Raw genomic sequence first — 18,219 nt, 5'->3', positions numbered from 1 at the left:
ATGATCGCTATAATGCGAAATAAAATCAAATCGAGTTATTTTATGGAATTTTATACACTCGACAGCCAGTCACAACAATAGCAGGAGCATTTTGTTTTCTTTAGTTTCATTCAGCATTATCTGGGCCCTCAGACATTTGCCAATATCAGCTGTAGATAGTCAGTGTTTTTTTTTTATTTTAGTATGTGTTGTTTTAATCAAAACCCAACAACAACCACAACAATTTAACCACTAGAACTTAAAATAAATACTCAGCACTTTACTCTGACTCTGATATTAACTATAGTTAATTGATAAGATTGAAGAAGATGGTGGTTTTGCTGTTGTAGCACAACTCATTCACTAAATCGCTGTCAATTTCGGCAAGGGGTAAATTTTTAAATTTAAAGTTTGTGTTTCTCTTTAAAAAGGTATTTTTTTTTAATCATACTCTTATATATGTGTATGATAAATCAGTTGAGACCACTTTGTCTCGTTAGATAATATAGACATGAATAATTCTAATCTAATGACGCATTTTGTCTGTTGTAAATTTAAATTCGATGGTGGTAGTATTTTAGGCTATATATTAAATACTACTACATGTTAGGTGGGCGCTAAATAATTTAGGAGTAGGTTTTACTGCTACTAATTTTATAAAAGTAGTAGGGGATATATGCGGGGATCGTTTATTATGGGAGCGAATTCAAATATAGTTGTAGTTGAGATACAATACTGGCTCCTGGTTCTGTTCTAGTTCTGTTTTAGTTCTGTTTTAGTTCTGTTTTAGTTCTGTTTTAGTTCTGTTTTAGTTCTGTTTTAGTTCTGTTCTAGTTCTGTTCTAGTTCTGTTTTAGTTCTGTTTTAGTTCTGTTTTAGTTCTGTTTTAGTTCTGTTTTAGTTCTGTTTTAGTTCTGTTTTAGTTCTGTTTTAGTTCTGTTTTAGTTCTGTTCTAGTTTTGTTCTAGTTCTGTTCTAGTTCTGTTCTAGTTCTGTTCTAGTTCTGTTTTAGTTCTGTTTTAGTTCTGTTTTAGTTCTGTTTTAGTTCTGTTTTAGTTCTGTTCTAGTTCTGTTCTAGTTCTGTTCTAGTTCTGTTCTAGTTCTGTTCTAGTTCTGTTCTAGTTCTGTTCTAGTTCTGTTTTAGTTCTGTTCTAGTTCTGTTCTAGTTCTGTTCTAGTTCTAGTTCTGTTCTAGTTCTGTTCTAGTTCTGTTCTAGTTCTGTTCTAGTTCTGTTCTAGTTCTGTTCTAGTTCTGTTCTAGTTCTGTTCTAGTTCTGTTCTAGTTCTGTTCTAGTTCTGTTCTAGTTCTGTTCTAGTTCTGTTCTAGTTCTGTTCTAGTTCTGTTCTAGTTCTGTTCTAGTTCTGTTCTAGTTCTGTTCTAGTTCTGTTCTAGTTCTGTTCTAGTTCTGTTCTAGTTCTGTTCTAGTTCTGTTCTAGTTCTGTTCTAGTTCTGTTCTAGTTCTGTTCTAGTTCTGTTCTAGTTCTGTTCTAGTTCTGTTCTAGTTCTGTTCTAGTTCTGTTCTAGTTCTGTTCTAGTTCTGTTCTAGTTCTGTTCTAGTTCTGTTCTAGTTCTGTTCTAGTTCTGTTCTAGTTCTGTTCTAGTTCTGTTCTAGTTCTGTTCTAGTTCTGTTCTAGTTCTGTTCTAGTTCTGTTCTAGTTCTGTTCTAGTTCTGTTCTAGTTCTGTTCTAGTTCTGTTCTAGTTCTGTTCTAGTTCTGTTCTAGTTCTGTTCTAGTTCTGTTCTAGTTCTGTTCTAGTTCTGTTCTAGTTCTGTTCTAGTTCTGTTCTAGTTCTGTTCTAGTTCTGTTCTAGTTCTGTTCTAGTTCTAGTTCTGTTCTAGTTCTGTTCTAGTTCTGTTCTAGTTCTGTTCTAGTTCTGTTCTAGTTCTGTTCTAGTTCTGTTCTAGTTCTGTTCTAGTTCTGTTCTAGTTCTGTTCTAGTTCTGTTCTAGTTCTGTTCTAGTTCTGTTCTAGTTCTGTTCTAGTTCTGTTCTAGTTCTGTTCTAGTTCTGTTCTAGTTCTGTTCTAGTTCTGTTCTAGTTCTGTTCTAGTTCTGTTCTAGTTCTGTTCTAGTTCTGTTCTAGTTCTGTTCTAGTTCTGTTCTAGTTCTGTTCTAGTTCTGTTCTAGTTCTGTTCTAGTTCTGTTCTAGTTCTGTTCTAGTTCTGTTCTAGTTCTGTTCTAGTTCTGTTCTAGTTCTGTTCTAGTTCTGTTCTAGTTCTGTTCTAGTTCTGTTCTAGTTCTGTTCTAGTTCTGTTCTAGTTCTGTTCTAGTTCTGTTCTAGTTCTAGTTCTAGTTCTAGTTCTAGTTCTAGTTCTGTTCTAGTTCTGTTCTAGTTCTGTTCTAGTTCTGTTCTAGTTCTGTTCTAGTTCTGTTCTAGTTCTGTTCTAGTTCTGTTCTAGTTCTGTTCTAGTTCTGTTCTAGTTCTGTTCTAGTTCTGTTCTAGTTCTGTTCTAGTTCTGTTCTAGTTCTGTTCTAGTTCTGTTCTAGTTCTGTTCTAGTTCTGTTCTAGTTCTGTTCTAGTTCTGTTCTAGTTCTGTTCTAGTTCTGTTCTAGTTCTGTTCTAGTTCTGTTCTAGTTCTGTTCTAGTTCTGTTCTAGTTCTAGTTCTAGTTCTGTTCTAGTTCTGTTCTAGTTCTGTTCTAGTTCTGTTCTAGTTCTGTTCTAGTTCTGTTCTAGTTCTGTTCTAGTTCTGTTCTAGTTCTGTTCTAGTTCTGTTCTAGTTCTGTTCTAGTTCTGTTCTAGTTCTGTTCTAGTTCTGTTCTAGTTCTGTTCTAGTTCTGTTCTAGTTCTGTTCTAGTTCTGTTCTAGTTCTGTTCTAGTTCTGTTCTAGTTCTGTTCTAGTTCTGTTCTAGTTCTGTTCTAGTTCTGTTCTAGTTCTGTTCTAGTTCTGTTCTAGTTCTGTTCTAGTTCTGTTCTAGTTCTGTTCTAGTTCTGTTCTAGTTCTGTTCTAGTTCTGTTCTAGTTCTGTTCTAGTTCAGTTATCGATTTATAGATTGATACTATTTAACTTTTCACACCCTCCTCCTATAAATATACTGTTTAAATTTGCCATAAATTATGCATTACTTTAGCGAAATATTGTGATAATGCTGCGACATGTTGATATAGATGTCTTTTCAACTGTATTTGTACGTTGGTGGTAAAGTTATCTTTTGAAGGTACGCTACACTCGATAAGATTAATTTGGTTTAAAATTATAAATGAAAGAGTCAATTAGCCGCCATAGGACTCATCTAGGGCACAATTGCAGCTCAATTAGAACTTTATAAACTCAAGTGGAACTATAGAAGGAGCCAATGTTGAAAATAAACTAGGACTAAATAAGCAACTGCTAGGAAAGGTTTCTTTCCACCGCACGATAAGGTCTGAATATCTAGATTATTGAATAGAACCTCTGCTTGTTTCGTAAAGTAGGAGGTTTCCAATTTAACATTACTCACTAACCTAGTTGTGAATAGTTTGATTTATTAATTTATCTTATAGTGTTATGTGGTCATTACTAATGGGTAATTTTACTTCTGATAACTGCAAAAATAATGAATTTTAAATATAAATTTTATGACAAATGTCTATTAACCCAACCCCACTCGAAGTAAGACGCACATAAATGATCAGTTTAAATAAATTATGTAGAAATTTATCTATAAATACAAACATAATAGAGACGACTTTAAATAAAATTCTTATAAAATACCAAGATTGTAGAAAAAACTATTAATTTTAGAGTAAAAATTATTAATTTTTCTACTAAGCGGCAAAACAAAAGAAATAAAATATTTAATTAGAATATGGTGGTCTTCAATATATTGATATAGATTACAGAGAATTGAGTTGTATTTGTAAAAGACAGGAAATACTTAACAAAATTTAATGCGGTAATTAAATTTCTTTGCAATTGATTAATTGATTGAATTGAAATCATTGATTTTACAGAAGATGTAACTCTCTTAAATATTTGGCAAAATCTGGTTAGATAACGGTATATTACATATCTATTAACAGTTATTCTCTCCCACTCTCCCTCTCTCTTTCAATTGTTTTTGTATTTGTTCTTAAACGCGAGTTTTAGTGATGCCAACACGAGCAAAACAGCTGACTTATCGCATACACTACTAGGCTTTGCTCGTTTTCCTGATTATAACTGATAATTTATTTATTTCATACAAAAGGAATCTAATCAATTTTTACTAAATATATTTACTAAAGAACCACATCACTAATTAACCAAGATAATAATAAAAAAGGCGAACACCTTAAAACTTAAATTTTAAATAATTATATTTTCAATATTAAATAAATAAATTAAAATTCAAAGTGCTAACAACAACAATTGTTAACAATAAAAGAAAATCAGCATTGCTATACAAAATTAATGAATTAAAAACACATTTTCAAGTGTTTGTCGGAATCTAAAATCTTAGTTTTTTTTTATATAAAAAAGAATTCATACTTATTGATAATTGATTTCATTTAATACATTTTAAAAATGTATTTATTGTAATGGGGGGTTTGTTTTATTTATTGACTTTATTATCTTTAACTTTTCTTTATTCAATATTATCTGTTTTCTTTAGAAATTTGTTAACAAAAATTCCTTATTGTGTTAATGCCAGACATAAATACAATTTCTAAGATTTCTATCTTTAACTGATTTGTTTGTTTATTTTTAATAATAGGCTTTTTTATATAAATTGTCAACATTATTGATTAATTTTGGGTTTTTTGTTTTGTTTTTAAATCTCTCAAATTAGTATTTGACAGCATTTTGACAGTTCGATAACATAAATTGATGAGTGAGGAAATGGATGGATATCCGCATTCATTAAAATAATAAATGTATAACTAAATTATTAAAAGGAAACTCCATAACTAAATGAAGCTCAACTACAACTATAAAAGGAGCCACGACTGAAGCTCAACTATAACTACAAAAGAAGCCATAATTGAAGTTCAACCACAACTATTAAAGGAGCCACGATAGAAGCTCAACTATACACAAAACAAGAACAGAACTAGAACAGAACTAGAACAGAACTAGAACAGAATTAGAACAGAACTAGAACAGAACTAGAACAGAACTAGAACAGAACTAGAACAGAACTAGAACAGAACTAGAACAGAACTAGAACAGAACTAGAACAGAACTAGAACAGAACTAGAACAGAACTAGAACAGAACTAGAACAGAACTAGAACAGAACTAGAACAGAACTAGAACAGAACTAGAACAGAACTAGAACAGAACTAGAACAGAACTAGAACAGAACTAGAACAGAACTAGAACAGAACTAGAACAGAACTAGAACAGAACTAGAACAGAACTAGAACAGAAAAATAAAAGGATTCACGAATGAAGCTCAACTATACAAAGAGCCACGATTGAAGTCAACTTAATTACAACTATATAAAGAACCATGATTAAAGCTCAACTACAACTACAAAAGAAGCTACGATTGTAATTCAACTACAACTATAAAACGAGCCACGCATGAAGCTCAACTACAACCAATCAGTGTTAATCGAATATAGTTATAAGTTATTAATTCTACCCTTATGTCCCCTTGCTGCATTTTATGGAAAGAGCCACAACATTGAGTCATCTGTAAAGATCTCAAGATCAAGTTATTCTTACGCAGCTGGTGCTGGAAGAATCGACATTTAAAAGGTCTTCACCAAGAAAGATTTACCCCCATTTTCTCAATATCTGGTTATTTTGATAGTTCTCATACAAAATAAATATTAATTGAAAGTATATCTTTAGGAAAAATTATAACCAGATATTGAGAGAATGGGAGGTTAGGTTTACAACAGTTTATGTTTATCGTTAGTTCAACAAAACAGCCGATTAGGGTTTCATGTACAAAGATGGCCAGTCTCACGGCACAATTGAGAGGCATCTCCAAAGTTCAAAGAATAACGAAATACTACTTCATTATTTAACATTAAAAACGATTCTCAAAACATCTCGTTTTGAGAATCGGTGATTGAGTGTCTGGATTTTACCAGTTGAAAACTTTTCTTTCTTTAGAATATAGTTTTGTTTTCTAAATATCTTGATTTTCCGTCTATTACTGAAGCTACGACATTTTTTTTTATTTTTTATATTTCTCCATGCAGCTGTTGGAGCAAAAATAACCAACTTTGGGAAAACCATATTAAATAACCGCGGACAACAATAAACCGTTTGAGAACTTGAAGTGGGATACCACAATACAAACTAAAATATTACTAAGACGACAGCAATTGTTTATAAGTGATCGCTTATGAGATTCCAAATTTCAAAATTTATAACTCTTGTTTGTAACAATATATTTTAAACTTAAAACTCATTCTAAAGGTAACTTCGTATTTTCAACAACATTTCCGAAAATCTTCTAAGGAGTCTACTGTTGACCTAAACAAATAAATTAAGATGTAAGCAGACATCCGTTAGTGATCTTTTTTTGTTAAGCCATCTTTGAAAAGATCAGCATATTTTAGAAGTTCTTCTGTCTGATTGATTAAAAGAAACATTCATTCAACATTGATTAAAAGAAACATTCATTCAATTAAAAGAAACATTCATTTCACTGATCTCACTTTGCAGTGATCGAAGAAAAGACGGACGGATATAGCGTTCAATAACACCAGCAAATGATCAAATAGTTTTATCAAAATAGGAGTTCTGTTCGGGCAACGTTCCGCGCTCTTCGCCCACTTTGCAGTCGCCATAATCATCTTCTCAGACTCTTCGCATTGTGTTGGATAAATCTGCTTCCATTAGTTCAGTAAACAATGAATCAACAGCCGTAGGTCAACGAACCTCCAAATCTGCCGAAAATATCTGCGAAGTCTGTGAGCAGAATCCTTGGTATTCGATTTCGCGTCGCTCACAAGAACTCGGCCTTTCGCAAATCACAAATTGGCGAATTATGCGTCGTGACTTGGGCCTGCAGCTGCATAAAATTCAACTGATCTAGGAGCTGAAGGTTAATGATCATAGAAAACGACGTGTGTTTGAGATCTATGTAGAAGTCTAAAAAGGCACTGTGTGGTGAGAATTTTGGGCTGACACACAGTGGGGCAGAATCGAAATTTTTTGGAAATAGATCTGGGATTTCTAAACGGCTGGTCCGATCGTGACTGAGTCAGAACCAATGATTTGTGTTGAATAAAATATTAAGAAAATTTATAAAAAAAAATTTAGTATGAAAAAGTGCAATATTTTTGAAGAACGGAGTTTTAAAGTGGCAAATTTTTTTTGTAAGACCATAAATTAACTTATCTAAACAAAAAAATATAGCTTGGAATAAATGTGGATCAAATTGTTACTAATATTTGCAATCCTATTAAAATTTTGATATAAATTTTAGTTTTAGAAACTCAATTAATATGTAATATGTAATAAAATCTTTATTTATTAACAAAACTCAATGAAATTTTCAGCGTTTTTTAAATTTATCATTCTAAATAAAAAAATTTAAAAAAAACTTGTGAAAATGTCAAAGGGAATCCCGCAATTCCTAAAAAATGGAGCGAAAATCCCAAAAATGTTATTTTTTACAATTTTGCCTATAGGGTCCACATTTCCTTTGGGGCTGGGAAAATAATTTAGAGATAAATAGGGCACACATCAGGGTTTCCAAAGCTGCTTTCCGTTTTCTGATCCCAGCTTTGGGATTTTAGAACATGTGGCCCAAAGTTGAAATTTTGATAAAAAATAGGTCAATTTCCAAAGGGCCTAGAGCCGACATGTTTGAAAAATAGGACATGTTTTTATACCAAAATCTTCTGCGTAAAGAAAATTTATAGAAAAACATAAAATTGTTATATGTTTTTAAGAAAGTTGTTTTTTAATAAAAAAAGAGTTAAGTCACCTTTTTGTCCAAAAAACAGCAAAAATGTACTATTTTTTGAAGTTTTAAATTGAAAATCGGTTATTTTTGTATTCGTAATTGATATTGCTGTGAAATCTTTTGTAAGTTGTTGGTAATTTAGTTGTCTAACTAACAAAAAAAAATTCGAGTCCATTCCGTCCAAAAGTGCGCCCTATATTTTTAAAAAAGCTGACCAAGGTATGGCAAAATTTTAAAATTTCAATTTTGAAATGCCTATAACTAGGAAATTATAAGAGATAAATAGCATACGCAAGCATATTTTTTCAAGATCTAGCCGAGCGCTTTCCAAAAATATAAAATTCTTTGAAATCGGATGGGAAACCAAAAAATGGCAAGTGCCCTCATAGCGCCGCCCCTGGATTATTTGTAGGGCCCATTTTAATAACTTAAACTCGAATACTCCTTGGCTACACCCAACTCAAATTTTATCCCGATCGGATCAGCCGTTTAGAAATGCCAGATTTTTTTCCAAAAAATTTCGATTCTGCCCCACTGTGTGACGACGCACAGTGGTATGATAATAAAAAAAGATGGAAATAAATCTGTAACTTCTAAACCCTTACGCCGATTTGAATGAAATTTCACATGCGCAAAGAGGAAGTGTAGTCGAATTCAAGTTTTGAATTTGGACCTCATGAGCCTACCAGGAGCGGGACCAGGGGTTCCCAAAGTAGGACACCTCGGGTATGTTCAATTTTTAAAATGATCCTATTTCTTCGTTTGTGTTACGATTTAAAAAACATTACACATATAGAATCTCCTCGTCGAGCACTACATAAAACCTCGTCGTAGCTATCAATTATCTCTTATAGCTTAGGAGATATTCGCATTTGAAAATTTAATTTTCAACATTTTTACCCACCCTACTCCAGTTTTTGGTGACCGCCGTTCCAAATATTCTCCGATTTTATTCATTTTTCTTTTATAGGATTAACAATAGATCTATATATCAAATAAAGAAAGAAGTGTTTAGAAAGCATGGCTGAGTCCAAAGTTATATTCATTTGAATTTAAAAAAATTAAAAAAGGCGATTTTTCGCAATTTTTTTGAGGAAAAAGTATTTTTATTCTTTTTAAGTTATCTAAAAAATTTCTAAGAGGATGTATAATGAATTTGTACTTTTTGAAAAGCTAACTTTACGCAAAATATTTTAAATGAAAAAAACATTTATAATTTTTGATACCGACGGGAGCAGGTCCATTCAAAAAAAGCCTATTTTTTATGTAAAATTCAATATTAGGGCAAAAATTCTCAAATTGCATACTCGATATCAAAATATAGTAACCTATTTTGGATGGCCCAATAAGTTTTTAATTATTTTGTAAAGGGTTCCGATAACCCCGCCCCTGGTATGGATATTGTAGCCAAAAAACAAAAAAATCCCATTTTTGGGATTTTTCAAGATTTTTTTGGGAATTGCGGGATACTTGATAACAAATTTCAAAATTTGTTTTCATTTTTGCATTTTAAATAGAAAAATCTACATAACTGTGAAATTTCATTAAAAAATATTCATAAATAAAAATTTTATTTCAATTTGAAAAATTTTTATCTATGCAAAATTCAATAAAAAGCATTTTTTGTCATATTTTTCAAAAAAGTATTCCATGAATTTTTTAATTGTCAAAATATATATAATTTTTTGAAAAGTAGACAAAATCCTCTATCCATTGATATATAACATGTCTACCTTATGTCTTTTACGTGTCAAATAAATTAGGGAAAACTAAACAACTCGCTGAGAATTTACCTAACATAGAAATTCATAAAAAAGCATGTTGCCTACATAACAAACATTTTTATGAATGTAAATAACAGTGCTAGGTAAATTCTCATATATACATAGCTGGACATGCACATTCTACACGAGCGATTTGTGGGCATGGTCATGGCATGTGGATTTGATGTGAACTGGCCACCGAGATCGTGCGATTTGACTCCATTTTCTTAAATCGCAGCCCTCAAAGCCATCATAACCCATGCCATCGATCGGACATTTGCACAAAGTAATATTTAATGTAAAAAAAACATTATTTTCCAAATACTGGCAGTTTATACTCAACCATTTTATTAATGCATCGTTAATTATAATTAAAATTTTAAACTAATATTCAATATATAAATACATTTTCGTTTTACTTTTAGCCTACTAAACTAATCCTAAATTAAACTAATCGTTTAAAAGGGCATTAATGCCTACACATGGGCAAATTGACAGGAAAGAATACATTCAATTCGATTAGAGTGTAGATGGCCATAAAACCTATATACATGATCATACATGACACTCCCACGCACCAATTCAAAGTGAATTTATTCAAAACAAATACTAAGTAGAGACCCAGCAATGAGGTTAATAGCAAAATGCCAGCATACACTAAACTGGCTGAATTTAAGACCAATAACTTCTGATCCAAAACATCGGGAAGGAAGTAGGATTTTATGAACCAGGGTAAACCCAAACTTAGTAAAATGTCAAAGGTATTGGAGCCCAGGGAATTGCTGATGCCCATGGAGCCCTGGCCCTGTTTGGTAACGATAATGCTGGAGACAGCTTCGGGTATGCTCATGCCAGCTGCTAGAATTGTAAGACCCATAACGGCATCGGGTATATGCAGGGTGTCACCTGAAAGGAAAAGGGAAAATTTTATATTATAAATTAATTATTTTGATAGCTGATGATAAAGAAATCCAAACAAAGGAAATCGTGGGAGTTCTAAAAAACTTTGAAATTCTTAAACTTTAAAGATTAGATAACAAAAATTTACACTCACCTATTATTGTTATGACAAAAGCTACCAAATACGAAATGCCGGCTATCCAGACTATGGATAATATAAAGGTTAGATATTTTAACGAATGATGTTTTCGGCTATTGGGCACCGACAACCACAGCAGGAAGGTTATGGGCCAGCGAAACATAAATTCCACAAATGTTTGCTCCTCACAAGACCAGGGAGAGGCTATGGATTCTGAAAATAAAAAACTATTTAAAATATGTTCATAAAACAAATGTATATATAACTTACCTTCTCTCTCCTGATGCTCTAAATATAGCATCATATGTGAAGTACTTAAACCCTGCTCCATTTGCTGATAAGCTTCTGTGGCCAAGCTAAATTTTGATTCATTATTACATCTTCTATGGGCCAATAAGGCAGTAAATTCGGTAACCTCTGTATATCGGGGTTTATAAAAACCACATTTCTTAAGTAACTTTTTGGCATAACTGGATATTTTTGGATTGTGATACATAACTAAAATGAAAAAATAAGATTTAAAATTAGCTTAAATTCCTTTATCTTATAATTGTTTTGTTAAACTTACTTAACATATACACAAAATAGGCTATGATTAGGCCCAAAGCCTCATACCATAATACCTGGCCGTCCCATAATATACCCACTAAAGCTAAGACAGCTGTCAAATAAATTAAACAGTCTCTGGTTATGGGCCACCAATCCAGTTTCAGATAATTGGCCACAAATAGACCACAACAGGCGGGCACTGCCAAAACATTGAATACAGCCGAGCCCACTATGGTACTTACACCTATATCACCTTTAGTTATAAAGGTACCAATACAGTTCATAAACAGTTCGGGGCTAGAAACGGCAGCGGCCATAACTGTGGCTCCAATAACATCACGATCGATTTTGAAATCTATAAAAAGAAAATTAATAATTTTTAATAAAATTTGAAAAATAAAAATAAAAAAAAACAAGTAAGAAAGTATGATCGGTTAAGCCCGACCATATAATACCCTACACTAAGTAAAAGAGCAAAAACATTTTTCTTTTAAAATTTCAATAATTTATATTTTAGAGTGATTTTCGGAAGTGGGCCTTATATGGTGGCTATGACCAATTATGGACCGATCACCATGAAATTAGGTCGTGTGATTTATGTCTATATTAAAGTTAACCATATTAAATTTTGTGTGTATACCAACATTTTTAAGCGATTTATGCACGTTAAAGTGATTTTCGGAAGCGGGTCTATATGGGAGCTATGACTAATTATGGACCGATCGTAACAAAATTTGGTGACATGAATTTTGTGTATATAAAACTTATTTGGAGCGGAATTTGTAGAGATACATATATAAATTAAACATTTATGACCGATAAAGTTCAATTTCGGAAGGACATTTGTATAGGGGCTAGGTGAAATAATGGACCGATTTCAGCCAGTTTCAATAGGCTTGGTCCTTGGGCCGAAAAAATAACATGTACCAAATTTCATCGAAATATCTTCAAAATTGCAACCTGTACTCTGCGAACAAGGTTTACATGGAAAGCCAGCCGACCAGACGGACGGACATCGTTTAATCGACTCAGAAAGTATACTTTATCTTATAGGTTTATTTTTGGGCGTTACAAACATCTGCACAAACGCATTATACCCTCCCCACTATGGTGGTGTAGGGTATAAAAATTACGATATTGTATTTGTTTCAGGCAAATTAATAAATTTTACTACTCAAATTTTACGATATTGAAATTTTTGAAACACAATTTATTTGAAAATTGTTTATAAACAATTTTTACGATATATGTAAAAAAAAATATTTACGATATAAAAATGTTTTTCTTAAAAAAAAAAAAATATTTACGATATTAAAATTTTTTATAAAAAATTTTTTTAAAACCAACTTTACGATATTAAAATTTGTCCATAAAAATTTTACGATATTAATATTTTTTCATAGACATTTTGCAATCATAAAATATTTTACGATATTAAAACAACATTGACTTTTTTTAAAAAAATATTGAAATTTTTGAAACGCAATTTATTTTTGAAATATAATTAATTTTTGATTTATTTTGAAATTGTTTTTAAACTATTTTTACGATATTTAAAAAAAACATATTTACGATATAAAAATGTTTTTTAAAAAAAATAAAAAAGATATTTTTTTCAAAAAATATTTACGATATTAAAATTTTTTAAAAACAACTTTACGATATTAAAATTTGTCCATAAAAATTTTACGATATTAAAATTTTTTCGTAGAAATTTTGCAATCATAAAATATGTTACGATATTAAATACGACATTGACTTTTTAAAAAAAAAATATTGAAATTTTTGAAACACAATTTATTTGAATATTGTTTATAAACTATTTTTACGATATTTAAAAAAACATATTTACGATATAAAAATGTTTTTTAAAAAAAATATTTTACGATATTTTTTTAAAAAAATATTTAATATTAAATTTTTTTATAAAAAAGTTTTCAAAAACAAATTTACGATATTAAAATTTGTCCATAAAAATTTTACGATATTAAAATTTTTTCATAAACATTTTGCAATCATAAAATATTTTACGATATTAAATACATTGACTTTTTTCAAAAAAAATGTTACAGTATTGAAATATGTTTAAAAAACTTTTATGATATTTAAATTTTTTAATAAAATTTTGCAATATTGGAAATTTTTCAAAAAAAGACGTAATTTTTTATAGAAAATTTAATGATATTGAAATTTTTTAAAAACAATTTCTCGATGATGAACTTTTTACATAAACAATTTTACGATATTAAAATATTTAAAAAAAAAATTGTTTGATATTAACATTTTTTAAACATAAATTTTAAAATATGTATTAACATTTTCTATAAACTATTTTTTTTATAAAAAATAATTTACGACATTGAAATTTTTTCAAAGAAATGTTACAGTATTGAAATTTGTTTAAAAACACTTTTGCGATATTAACAATTTTTAATGAACATTTAAGGATATTGAATAAAATTTTATCAAAGAAGATTGTTCAATATTGGTATTTTTTTAAAGAAAATCGTATGTTTTTAAAATTATTACGATATTGAATATTGAATGTTTCAGAAACAATTTCACGATATTGAACAATTTTCATAAAAAAATTTACGATATTAAAAAATTGTTTTTTGGATATTGAAATTTTGTCATAAAAAATTTTACGATATTAATTTTTTTTTTTAAAAATTTACGATATTAGAATTTTTTTAAAAATTATGTTGACATTTTTAAAATAAAATTTTACAATATTGAAATTTTTCAAAGAAAATTTACAATGTTGAAATTGTTCAAATAACATTTTACAATAATGAATTATTATTCCAAAAAATTTTTTCAAATGAATTTTTTTTTAAATTTTTCAAATGAAACAAAAAATTTAATTTTTTTTATAGAAAACTGTATAATATTGAAATTGTTTAAAGTAAATTTTACGATATTGAAATTTTTCAAAGAATATTTAACAATATTCAAATATTTTATACAAAATATTTATTTTTCACAGAAAATTTTATTTTTTATAGGAAATATTATAATATTGAAATTGTTTAAAAAAAATTTTACGATATCAAAATTTTTCAAATAATATTTAACAATATTCAAATTTTTTGTATAAAATTTTGCGATTTCAGCGAAACTTTCACGATATCGCAATTTTTCATAAAAAATTTCAAAGAACATTTTACGATATTGATATTTTATGAAAGAAAATGCTTGAATATTAAAAGTTTTCATAGAAATATTTTTTTTTGAAAAAAGCGATATTGAATTTTTTTAAAAAAAATTTTACGAAATTAAATTTTGTTATAAGAAAATATTGCAATAATGAAATTTTTTCAAATAAAATTTTATTTAGAAGAAAATTTTACGATTTTTTTGTAGGAAATTTTACGATATTATTTCAACTAAATTTTAGCGATATTGATAATTTATGAAAGCAAATGTTTGAATACTAAAAGTTTTCACAGAGAACATATATTATATATACGATATTTAATTTTTTAAATTTCGATATTAAATTGTTTCCAAAAAAAAATTTACGATAATTTATTTTTTTTTAAAAATACGTATTGAAAATTCTTTATTTAGAATTTCACAATATTGAAATTATTTTAGAGAAAAGTAACCGATATTGAAATTTAAAAAAAAATTACGATATTGTAATTTTTCTTAGAATTTAATTTTATATTTTCAGAATTTCACAATATTGAAATTTTTTTAAAGAACATTTAGTTATATTAAAATTGTTCATAAAAATACGATATTATTATGATATTAAACGATATTAAATTTTGTCCAAAAAAAATTTACGATAATTATTTTTTTTTTTTAAATTTCTAATATTGAAATTTTTCCAAAGAAAATTTTACGATATTGAAATTAATTTTTTCAGAATTTCACAATATTGAAATTTTGTTAAAGAACATTTAGCTATTTTAAAATTGTACGATATTAAATTTTTTTAAAAAAAATTTACTATATTGAAATTTTTTCATAGAAAATTTTACGATATTGAAATTTATTTTTTCAGAATTTCACAATATTGAAATTATTTTAGAGAAAATTAATCGATATTAAAATTTTTCCAAATAAAATTTAACGATTTTGAATTTCACAATATTGAAATTTTTTAAAGAAAATTTAGCAAAATAAAAAATTCATTAAAAAAAATTTACGATATTGAAATTTTTCCAAATAAAATTTAACGATTTTGAAATTTATATTCTCAGAATTTCACAATATTGAAATTTTTTTAAAGAAAATTTAGCAAAATAAAAATTTTTCCAAAAAAAATTTACGATATTTATTTTGCATAGAAAATTTTACGAATTGAAATTAATTTTTTCAGAATTTCACAAAATTGAAATTTTTTTAAAGAATATTAAGAGACAATAAAATTATTTTAAAGGAAATTTAACAAAATTATTTTTATTTAAATTTTTTTGAAACCCTTGTTATGTGGTAAAATACTTACTTGAACAGATCTGTTCTATGCTGGGTATTAAGTAGTCATCACAAATGGCGGCCAAAAACCAGAAGCCATAAAACATCAACACAATATGGAGAATAATCCAACCATGTCGACGCTGCTCTCTGGAAAAACCATCAGAGGGGAATTCCAAAATGGCGGGCTTAGAGCAATTGCTTTGATGCAAATGATCATGATGAGAATTCAGCGATAAAATTTTACGTCCATTATGAAGGGAATTAAAAGCTTTAAGAGAAAAATAACAAACTTTAAGTAACTCTTTTTTTTTGTTGGTTTAAAAATAACTTACAATTCTCATTTAGTTCTTGCAAATCTAATTGCGGAGTTGCCATAAATAAAAATCTTATATAAAATACACTCAAAACTATAGAAACTAAGGCCAAACGTATTAAAAGTATAAGTTTGGATTTCTTCCATTTTTGTTTAACAAAATTTGAGGTTAGAAGCATGTTTAATTAAAATTGATTTTATTTATTTACAAAACAAAAAAAGAATTAAACACTAACTATTATTTATTTAAATTTCACTAAAATTGTTTATTTAATTTTGCACTCCGCGAAATGCTACCGTATTTATTTTTCACCAATTATTTTCCAACAGTGTTGTATGTTTCACAGTTGACAACCGAATAATTGAAATTCATGTGGATTGGCAACCTTTATGTGTAAATTTTACACAAAACTAAATCTCGTGTTTGGAAACTAATTTGAGCAAATAGTAATTAAGAGATATTGATAAGCTGCATTTACAAAGAAAAAAATTTTCCATGCATTTTTATGACTCACACATGGGCAACTTATTAGAAATTTTCCGACAAAAAGGGATTTAAACTCTTTGGTTAGGTAGTTATTTATGCTGAAAATGTTTACCTGCTACAGTAGTTCCAAAAATTTGTTTTAACGCACAGTGGAAAATTTATGTCAGTTTTATTAGGTTAGGTTTTCGCGGAATTGTAAATTGCAGCTGTTTTGCTCTTTACTGTTTAAGCATTTGCCTTTGAATTTTACTTTGATATGTATGAGTTATATACCACGTATTTAAACTGATTATTGTGATTTTTGTCAAAATATTTTTTATTGTTTATTTATAAAATTAAATAAATATTTGTGAGAATTGTTTGAAAATAAGTAGATGCATAAAGAAGTTTGTATAACTTTTTGTTATTTGGGCTGATTATAAGTAAATCAATATTTATGTAGTATGTAATTCTAAATTTATTACAATGGAAATTATAGAAATTTGGCAGAAACAAAAGTAAACACATAGAATTGGGGCGACAACCTCAATAGTCGTTAGATGGAAATTTGTTAAACACGTGACACGTGCTTATCAACATGACTGACTGAAATAGTTTTTTTTTGTAGGTTTTAAGCAAAAACTGCTAAAATTGCTCATATTTTATCATTGGTAAACAAAATATCAAGAGATTGGAAAATGTATTAAAAAAAAATCTGTCAAAATAAGACAGTTTTTTACCGTTTTAAGAAGTTTTGTAAAATAGTACTTTCTCAAAAAGTACTAGTTTTTGTAAAACTCATTTCCAAAAATTAATAATAATACTACATATTAATGCACTCGGTTGTTTAAAGACATTTTGAAAAAGTACCAAAAAAAGTACTTTTCGAAAATGTACTAATTTCTATAAAAATCTTAAAAAATTCCAAAATTATATAATAATATTGAAAGATATGACCATTTTTGGTTCTTTAAAGTGATTTTAAAAAAAAGTACCAAAAAAGTACTTTTCCAAAAAGTACTAATTTTTGGAAAAATCTTGAAAAATTCAAAAATTAAATAATAATATTGAAAGATATTCCCATTTTTGGTTCTTTGAAATGATTTTGGAAAAAGTACCAAAAAATTCCTTTTCCAAAAAGTACTTATTTTTACAAAAATCTTAAATAATTTCACAATTAATTAATAATATTACAAAATATGGCAGTTTTTGGTTATTTTAAGTGAATTTGGAAAAAAGTACCAAAAAAGTACTTTTTCAAAAAGTACTTATTTTTACAAAAATCTTAAATAATTTTACAATTAAATAATAATATTGCAATATGGCAATTTTTGGTTATTTTAAGTGAATTTGGAAAAAAGTACTTTTCCAAAAAGTACTTATTTTTGTAAAAATCTTGAAAAATTCCAAAATTAAATAATAATATTGAAAGATATGACCATTTTTGGTAATTTAAAGTGATTTTGAAAAAAAGTACCAAAAAAGTACTTATTTTTATAAAAATCTTAAAAAAGTTCAAAATTAAATAATAATTTTGAAAGATATTACCATTTTTGGTTCTTTGAAGTGATTTTGGAGAAAAGTACCAAAAAAGTACTTTTCCAAAAAGTAATTATTTTAATAAAAATCTTAAATAATTTCGCAATTAAATAATAATATTGCAAAATATGGCAGTTTTTGGTTATTTTAAGTGAATTTGAAAAAAAGTATCAAAAAAGTACTTTTCCAAAAAGTACTAATTTCTATATAAATCTTAAAAAATACCAAAATTAAATAATAATATTGAAAGATATGACCATTTTAGGTTCTTTAAAGTGATTTTGAAAAAAAGTACCAAAAAAAGTACTTTTC

General features: G+C 28.0%; 1 protein-coding gene across 1 annotated transcript; it reads right to left on the bottom strand.

Moving 5' to 3' along the window:
- Nucleotides 1-10,039: 10,039 nt before the first annotated feature.
- On the bottom strand, nt 10,040-16,104 carry LOC135958885 (sodium/potassium/calcium exchanger 3-like). The gene is made up of 6 exons (XM_065509824.1): nt 15,922-16,104; nt 15,618-15,857; nt 11,178-11,513; nt 10,880-11,107; nt 10,625-10,822; nt 10,040-10,476 (listed from the first exon to the last, which is right to left on the bottom strand). The coding sequence occupies exons 1-6, from the start codon at nt 16,079-16,081 to the stop codon at nt 10,040-10,042; spliced, it is 1,599 nt and encodes a 532-aa protein (XP_065365896.1). The 5' UTR covers nt 16,082-16,104.
- Between the last annotated feature and the right edge of the window lie 2,115 nt (nt 16,105-18,219).

Source organism: Calliphora vicina, chromosome 4 (genome assembly GCF_958450345.1).
Source record: "Calliphora vicina chromosome 4, idCalVici1.1, whole genome shotgun sequence".
NCBI classification, from domain to species: domain Eukaryota; kingdom Metazoa; phylum Arthropoda; class Insecta; order Diptera; family Calliphoridae; genus Calliphora; species Calliphora vicina.
Note: the sequence above shows the minus strand (reverse complement) of the source record. Positions and strands in the feature narration are given on the sequence as shown.

Coding starts and splice junctions, on each gene's coding strand:
- LOC135958885 (XM_065509824.1), bottom strand. CDS start 16,081: ATGCTTCTAACCTCAAATTTTGTTAAACAAAAATGGAAGAAATCCAAA. Junction 11,514..15,617: donor CATAGAACAGATCTGTTCAA/GTAAGTATTTTA, acceptor TTCTTTTTATAG/ATTTCAAAATCGATCGTGAT. Junction 10,477..10,624: donor TTTTGTCATAACAATAATAG/GTGAGTGTAAAT, acceptor TTTTCCTTTCAG/GTGACACCCTGCATATACCC.